The 8621-nt window shown below is 51.2% G+C and overlaps 2 protein-coding genes across 2 annotated transcripts; one reads left to right on the top strand and one right to left on the bottom strand.

The window, feature by feature from the left end:
* The first annotated feature begins 161 nt into the window (after window positions 1–161).
* CDCA3 (cell division cycle associated 3) lies at window positions 162–2517 on the top strand. The gene is made up of 5 exons (XM_034074376.1): window positions 162–324; window positions 396–525; window positions 601–822; window positions 1624–1745; window positions 2115–2517. The coding sequence occupies exons 1-5, from the start codon at window positions 217–219 to the stop codon at window positions 2253–2255; spliced, it is 723 nt and encodes a 240-aa protein (XP_033930267.1). The 5' UTR covers window positions 162–216; the 3' UTR covers window positions 2256–2517.
* A 1500-nt stretch (window positions 2518–4017) lies between these two features.
* Window positions 4018–8503, bottom strand: GNB3 (G protein subunit beta 3). The gene is given in 10 exon segments (XM_034074375.1): window positions 4018–4124; window positions 4952–5168; window positions 6067–6268; window positions 7022–7088; window positions 7194–7356; window positions 7473–7536; window positions 7637–7676; window positions 7679–7743; window positions 7898–7935; window positions 8465–8503. Coding segments are annotated over 10 exon segments (1002 nt in total).
* Between the last annotated feature and the right edge of the window lie 118 nt (window positions 8504–8621).

Raw genomic sequence — 8621 nt, 5'->3', positions numbered from 1 at the left:
CAATGGCGCCGCAGAGAGGGGCGGGACGAGGCGGGAGGGGCTGCGGCTCCGGCTGGCGGCCCTCGGGGGCGGTGCGCGGCCGGGGGCGGGGCTGGGGGCGGGGCGGGGCCCTCCTCCGTGAGAGAGCCAATGGAGCGGCGCCTACCGGAAGCGCGGGAGATTTGAACCGGGGCGGCGGTTGGGGCTCGGCAGTCGCGCTGTGTGGCGGTCGCCGCCATGGGGGTCTCCAGCAGCACCCAGCCAGCTGGTGCCCGCAGCCAGCACCTGGCGCACGTCAGCGACCCGCGCTCCCCCAGCGCCGGCATCCTGCGCACCCCCATCGAGGTAGGCGCCCTCCCGCAGGCCGCCCCCACCTCCCCCGGCGGCCCCCGACCCGACCCCTGCCCTCTCTGCAGGTGGTGAGCTCCCCTGTGTGCAGCCCTCAGACCAGCCTCGCAGAGCTGCCTTCGAGCACCAGCCAGGACCGCGATCCGCGTTCGCCTACGCCCGGTATCTTCCGCACGCCCATGAGAGCCGTGTCCTGCGGTGAGTGGAGCCGCAGGGGGAGGGTGGGAGGGTTGCCTGGCCCAGCGCTTTACCCTGTCTTTCTTTACCCGACAGACAGCGTGGACCGGCTGGTGAAGCAGCTCAGCGAGGTCTTCAGGACTGATGCCGCACGTCGGGAGCCGGAGCAGCCGGCAGCGGCCTGTCCCGCTGAGCAGCCGGCCCAGGGGAGCCCTGCGGAAGCGGCTGTCCCATCGGGAGAAGCAGCAGAGAGGCCACCCTCTCCCAGTACGGTCCCGGCTCGGCCAGCCCGCACCGCTGGGCCCGGCTTCTTCTCCGGTAAGTGCTCGGTGTGAGGGAACACGGGAACGGCTCCGTGTCCCTGCGGAGCTGCATGGTCCGTAGTGTGACCAGTTGGTGCTCTTCTCCAGGCTGGCTTGCTTAGAGGCCTTATTCCTTCTCCCCAGCTTGGCTGTCTCTCACTGCCTTAGGTAGTCTGGCCCAGGGCTTCTGCAGCTGGCAGTTCCTTGGGAACTGTTCTTTTATCCAGCTGATTTATGTCAGCAGCTGCAAAGATATGTTTGCAGTCTAGTGAGAATCAAGAGGTAAAGGTCAGCTCTTCCCTCTGAAATAGGTTTGAAATGGTGGAGTTTTGTTCAGTGGGACCTTGCAGTTTCTCTTTGGGAAGACCTGGGGAGCAAGGGCTGTATAAATACCTGGAGGGAAGGTATAAGGAAGGGAGAGAACCAGGCTCTTCAGTAGTGCCCAGTCATGGGACCAGAGACAAGCGGAACACAAAAGACTCTATCTGAGCATCAGGAAATGTTTTTTTCACTTTGGGATAACTGAGCTGTGGAGCAGGTTACCCAGAGATATTTTGGAGTCTCTATTCTTGAAGAGAGTTACAAGCCATTTGGACATGGTCCTGGGCAACTGGCCCTAGGTGGCTCTGCTGAAGCAGGGGTCTTGGACCACGTCTTCCAGAGCTCCCTTTTAACATCAGCCTTTGCGTGATCCCTTTACATGGAATTCCTTGGGTAACAGTCTCTACACAGGCAGGCAAGGCACATCAGAAAGATTGTCAAGCATTTAAAATACAGCCTTGTCATGACAGACTGTTGTGTTTCCTTCTGTCACCAGGGAGCAAGCCTGTAAGATACAAGACCAACAACAAAATCCTAGCAACATCTGGTGGAACTGGCCGCTCTCCCCTCAGCATCCTACAAGACGATAATTCCCCCAGTGCTCCTGCCCCTCGACAGGTAAAGCTTAAAGAGCCCTATTGTGAGAGGGAGAATGGGCTGGGGGAAAAAGTTCAGATTCTTCATTTTCTGTACTCTGTAGGGCCTCAGTTTGGAACTGTGGCCTCTTAGACCTGTAGAGCCTAATGACTTCTTGTGAGTCAGTCTTGTCCCTAGGTGGCCACTAGTCTTGTTCAATGTCTGTATCTGGCCTTACCATGATATTGTCCATACCAGTGCATCCTTTTTCTTTAGGCTGTAGAAAGAAATCTAACACTTAAACACTGCCACGAGAGACCCAGAGCTGAATGGCCTTAAAATAGGCTACATCTTCCACTGAGAACTAACTTCCAATTAACTTCTGGTTTGTACTGTGTTTTATTTCTCTAGGGTAAGAAGCACATGTTGGGAGAGAGCCTTGGGGAAAAGAAGGAAGTGATGGTAGATCTGAGCAGGAGCTTCAAATCTGGAAGCTGTGTTTGGAGTGACTTGAACAAAGAGAACCAACAAAGTTCTTTTGTGGAGAACTAGACATTTCCTCTTCCAGGATCTTGCTGTAATTTGCTTCTATGTTCTGGGAGTTTTCTGGAGTGAGAAATCCTACAACAGACTGAAACTTCAGACTTGTGGTTGCTCTTCTCACCTATCCCTGCATGGGAAAGAGCACTCTTTCTCCCTCCAAGATTTGCACATCTTGTGTCCAGTACCACCTTCAGCTCTTCTGTTGTATATCAGCTGTATTGACTTACTGCAGTGTTCTTATCTGTATTAAATAAATTTGTATTAAATCTTTGCTGACTCTACCTATGTCCTCATAGGACAGCAGGAGTTCCTTGGTTGCCCAGTGCAATATTTGCTTTGAGGACAAAGATTCAGGAACAGGCTTGAACTTCAGGTTATATTGGCCCTGAAACTCAGCTGTGTCCCTGCCTGTAACATTCCAGCATGGAGCTGTGCAGGGAAAAGTCTGACTATGAATCTGTATATTATAGAGTGAGCTGGGAAACTACAGCTCTGTGTAGGTCACTAGTGTCACTTCTGAAGTTCTGCTGCACCTACACAGGCCTGAAACTGATGTATACAAGGGACTATAGCTACTGCAGAGGTTTGGCTTATTCCAGATTGAGAACAGGATGAGTTAGTATTATGGGTTAATATTTTGACCTCTAGAGAAGTTGCTACACCTTGACTTTCAACACTCCCTTTGGGACCCCAGGATGTTGGTGTGAGCCAACAAGTAGAATAGTGGCTGGTCGAACATGATGCCTGTCCCTTATAATGGAGGTCAAATCTACAACGTGTGCAAGGATACATTTTCAGCTCTACGGCAGCAAGAGTCAGGACTAACAGCCTCTTCTCAACTGAAAACATAGGTGGGGAATACCTACCCTTGGGCACTTTGAGGAAGAGCAAGGCCTGGGGATGAGATGCCATCTGGATGGGGTCAGCAGACAGTATTCACAGGAAGAGAGTTATGTTTGCAGTAGCTCATTGCAGTGATGGAAAGAACACAGCCTGCTGTGCTTATGTGAGTTTTCTTTATTTGCCTGGGTTATGGAGGTCTGTAACAGACTTGAAAATGGGCTGATGGCTACTGGTTTGACAGGGTCACCACACAATGCAGGAGTGAGGCAAAAAGAGAAGGAACAGCAAGAAGCAGACAATAAATAAGAATAAATATAATGATTCCTGGTATTCCGTCAGGCCTGAGGGTTATCTCTCCCTCATTTATGCATAGATAAGATTTGAGCGAAGTCTTCCCCAATGGAAAATGAGCCAAATTTACACTAGCTTTTTGTTTGAGGTTGTATGATAGAATTCTCAAACCCAGTATGTCTCTGAGGCTGTCTGCAGGGATACAGGACAGCTGCACAGAGAAGCGCAGGCAGAGTTAAGTCTGGGACAGAGGTGTTGGATGAGAGGCCCGCTGAAGGATGGTTGTTGATGCAGGTAGAGGTGTTTGAAGGAAGACACAGAGTGTCTGAACTGTAACATAAAGTCCTGAGAAATAATGAACAGTGTTTTGCAGGTGTTCAAGCCTGCACAAGGCTGGAAGCTGCTGGGCCTGTTTAGTGGTGAAGAGAAGGGCCAGTGTGTGTTCCTGCTCCCTAGCTCCCTCTCCCCAAACTCTCCTTTCCCTTTCACTCTGTGAGACCCCTACAAGCGACCTGTGTCTAGAGACAAGCGGGAGTGATAGGTAGGCATTTCTGTTGTGCTCAGCTGACAATGCTGTTTGCATGGGCTCTGGTTGTGGACCATGCTTCCGCTGCTCTTTCTCTCTCTGCTTCTGGCTTCAGTTCCAAATTTTGAGGAAGCTGTCCCAGGAGCCAGTGGCAACAGCCATGCCATCTGCTGTCACCCCCAAGCAGCTCACTCTGTTGTCATGGCCAGAAAGGATTCCTATGGGGGAAAGAAGAGAGGTCAGGAAAAGAAATGGGGCCTGGGATTGATGAAAAGTCTGACTATGCTGAGGACATGCATTGTAAGCTGTGTACCTACACCTCTGTGTATAGTTACACAAGGTGTTGGGATCAGTATGTGGCTAATAAGAACAAACATGCAGAAGAGCTTTCGTGCATGGCGTGCAACCACCACCCACCCATAGGACTGGCCAAAGAACAGTATTCTTGGGAAGGTCTGACTAGCAGAATCCTAACACAACTACTTTCACCCTGGAGCAATGGTAAGACTAAGAAAGGATGTGGCATCCTTGATAAGTCTGAGAAATAGCTGTGCTATTTCTGCATAGGCTACATTTTAAGTATTCAGAGGCTAGGGGCCACATCTGAAAGAACATTGCACTTGGGTATAATCTATGTATGAGCATCCCAAAGGTGTTGGATGGAAGCTCTGGTCCATACTCAGCTTGGTGCCCTGCCACCAAGTGGCATTGTGAGTAGCTGGAACTGGCAGAAGGCAGAGGCTGGGGAAAAGTAGGAAATTCGACTGGTGCTTGTGAGCAGTTGTAGCTAGTAGGAACCTTAATGCTCTTTCCCTCCTTGAAGCAATATTGTTTACAGGCATGACTTCCTTAGCATTAAAGATAAGAGTTCTACACAAGAGAGCTGTATTAGTTATGGTGTGCTCCTTAAGTGTGAGGAAGCTTTGTGGGGTTTCAGTCAGTGTAGGATGTGCCCCTTTTAGAAAAGATTAAGGCCTCTTCATTGTGTTGGCAGGCACAGACGACCTTGCAGGGAATGAAAGGAGCACCCCCAGGAGCCACTCACCCACACGCTCTGCTTTCAGGGAGTCCCAGATGTTGCAGTTGAAGTCATCATACCCAGCAAGCAAGAGGCGCCCGCTGCGAGAGAAGGAGACGGATGTGATCCCGCAGATGATGCTCTCATGAGAGTACACGATGAGCTCCTGGTCTGCTCGGAGGTCAAAGAGGCGGCAGGTGGCATCATCGGAGCCGGTGCAGATGGCTTCACCGTTAGGGAAGAACTGAGGAGAGCACACACCATGTTTTATTTAGGCTGTGCCTTACAGGTTTTCTCACCTCTTCACCTTCCTGTTAACCACCATGAAGCCACAGAAGTAGGAAAACCCAGTGGGACAAAACACTGTATTGTAAACATTGATTCTGCTAAACAGGGAAATCTTATCCTAAGATCTAGTAAAGCCATACCATCCTGAGAAAACAAATGAGCTCGGGGCTAGAGCTACTGCAAGATGCTATAGTCTTGAGGAAGGACACTAGTATCTCTTTAATTCCAGCTGTTATTTTGGGTTGACAAGTGTCCAGCCGTGATTTGCCAGATGGGGTCTGACATGATTCAGAGCTACGAGAACCTTTGTCTGATCCTCATACCCCAACCTTCTCATACACACTTCTGTGTCCTTGCTACGAGGAGCAAAGAAGAGCTCCTCAGTGGCAGGTATGGCAGAAAACTGTGTGGATGGCAGAGCAGCCATGAAAGAGGTGAGAAAAGCTGTACTAACCGAATCCAGTGAAGGGTGGTTCGAGCAACAGACGTTGCAGGAAGCTGGCAGATTCATTTGGTTAGCCGCATGGAATTAAACTAACATGTTCCTTGTCCTGCCACCTCTAGGGCTCTGGTTTGAATCCTTTCCTCTGAGGGCGATATTTACCCCCAAACATCTGTGCTGCTTCCTGTGAAGATTTAATCTTCAGAAGACCTCCCCAGGAAGAGCCAGCCTCCAAACTTCAGTGAACTCAGGCTCTTCCTGCTTCAGTCTGGATCATGGGGCCAAGGAAGGTCTCCTGAGACCCCTGTTCCCTGCATGACTATGACAGCTTCTTCCACCTTGTCCTAAGACCCTGTTTCCGAGCTGGTCCATTTTCCTTGCCTCCCCAGCACTGTGCAGCCAGCATACGTACACAGATGGCGTTGATATCAGACTCATGCCCTGAGAAGGTCTGGCGGCAGGTGCCCTCTCGCACGTCCCACAGTTTGGCTGTAGCATCGCAAGCTCCAGAGATGAAGAGTTTGAAGTCTGGGGAGACGGCCAAGCTCATACAGTCACCAGTGTGACCCAGGAACACCGTCTTCTGCTGCCCTGTCTCAATGTCCCAGAGCGCGCTGTGGGAGAAGAGAGAGGTTCTCAGAGCCATCCCAGGCAGAACACAGCTACAAATGGGCTAAAGAGCTGCCACACTCAGACAGAAGGAGGGCAGCTATGGGTCTGGCTAAGCATGGGAAAATGAGGGTATCCCTGGAGTCAGCTGTATACAACAGGAGATGTCTTCACAGCTGTTACTAGTCATACCTTTGCCAAAGCAGAGTTAGACTAAGGCTGGGGGTGTGGGAGGTTTGACCCCATACCCATAACTGCAACAGTTGAAGGAAATACTGAGAGAAGGGTAAGAAGACCCACAGGCAACCATGTGACAAAGGTTTGCTGTATCCACACTCATAGGATGCATGGGCCATGTTTGCTGGTATCCCACGTTGCAATCAGGCAAACAAGCTCAGTGTAACCTTGATCTCTGATGGAAATGCTACATCCTGTCTCATCCTCAGTCAAGAGGTTCTTCCACATAAATTGATAGTGTTTTCTGTCATGACACTGTGCTTTGTGAGAGCTGACAACATGCTCCTTACTGTTTCATCAATAGACCTGCATTTTAACATGTCCTCCACTGGGATAAGAAGCACGTGTTCTGCCAAGGGAGGAAGAATGAATCTGGATCCCCAAGGTGCTTTGTGTGGCCTCCATGTGTAGGAGGAATTAGTCCTTAGTGGACTGCTATAGAGCTAAAGGCTGCACTGGCCTCTAGGCACCAGAGATCACGTCCCTGGGATGCGGATGCAGATGCAGAAGGTAACACTCACCATGTGGTATCTCCAGAGCTAGTCACAATGTTGTTGTCATCAAGAAATCGGCAGCAGGAGAGGTAACCTGGCAGGGAGGTGGGAACAAGCAAGTATGAGAAATGGGGCAGGGCTACAGGAGTAAGGTTTGGAAGCAGAGGGCACCCAGGCTGCAGGCAGGGAGCACACACACCTGTATGGGCTGAGAGCTCCCTGCTCACTTTGACGTTGCCTTCACGAGTCTTGAGGTTGTAGATGGAGCACATGTTGTCGAGGCCTCCACAGGCCACGAAATTGCCCGAGGGGGCATAGGCACAGGTCATGACCCAGGAAGAACGCAAAGGGATGGCATGAACCTAGGAGGACAAGAAACCATGTCAAGCTTCTGGCAGCAGAGAGAGCAGGACAAGGGCATTAGCTCCAAGGGAACCCACTCCAGCATCCTGGTTTGCTGCAGCCATCTGACTCCTACCTTGTTAGTTGTGTATGTGTCCCACACAATCAGTTTCCCATCTTGTGAGGCACTGACCAGAAGTCTGTAAGAGAGGAACAAGATCATGTTAGTAGGTCTCTTCCCATCAGAGCCTTCTTGCCCTTCACACCCATGTGCTGCCTTGCACCCAGCATGTCTCTCACTTGGAGTCTGTGGACCAGTGCATGGCATAGATCTTGGCAGGTGCCCACGCAGGGTTCTTCGGGTCCGCATCTGGTGCGACCAACAACCTCCACACTGGACAACAATTCTGAGGAGAAACAGTGGGAGAGGAAGTATTCACCTTGGCCTTGCAAGAGCTGATTCTTCCCACATCCCGACTCCATTCCCAACTGGAGAGAGCCCCCCTTGAGTGCTGCTGGCTGACACCCAGCACCTCAAGTGCCCAGCCAGCTCTGTCTTACTGAGCAAGTGTTGTGTCTGCACAGGCTTTCCGGGCATCCTGGAGAAAAGACAAGAGCAGAGGGTCAGGAAAGAAGCTGTTGATGGTGGCAATGTGGAAGCAGGGATGCCTAGGAAGCTACAAGTAGGAAACTGTGGCTTTGCTGTGTTTTGACTGATCAGCACAGGGAGATCCTGGTCTGTGGACCAGAGCACCTTGGCACCAGTCAGACATCAGGAGGGTGAGCCAAAAAGCTGCTCAGCATCCAGTGCTCCGAGGACACCCTTCCATGGGGGTCTCCCAGCGGCAGAAACAGAGGTCCTGGGGACACATACACTCTGGCCTATGAGATGACACAATACTGGTAGGCCACTTGCTCACCATTGTAGTGTCTATCTTCATTCCCTTCCTTCTCTTTTCTCCCCCCCACCATACTATGATGATCTGTACCAGCACTTAAAGGTCTGCGTAGAACTGCAGGGGCTCAAGTATAGGGGAGAAAAGCACAATCGCACGTTGTGGCTGAGGAGAACAACATGGACAGGGGTAGACACCCTCTTAGCAGTTTCATGACTGTTGCCAACGTTACCGCAATCTGCTTCTTCAGCTGCTCAGCCTCCTGCTTCATCGTTCCATTTCCCCATCTTTCGGACCTAGGGGTGGCTCTTCCACGTGGGGGCAGCCTTGATTCTGGGAGAGAAAATCCAGGTGGAGAGGTGTGAAATAGAAAGGGCACTGATGTGACT

This window comes from Melopsittacus undulatus, chromosome 2 (assembly GCF_012275295.1).
Source record: "Melopsittacus undulatus isolate bMelUnd1 chromosome 2, bMelUnd1.mat.Z, whole genome shotgun sequence".
NCBI lineage: Eukaryota > Metazoa > Chordata > Aves > Psittaciformes > Psittaculidae > Melopsittacus > Melopsittacus undulatus.
The sequence above is the reverse complement of the archived record's forward strand: the minus strand, read 5'-3'. Positions and strand labels throughout refer to the sequence as shown.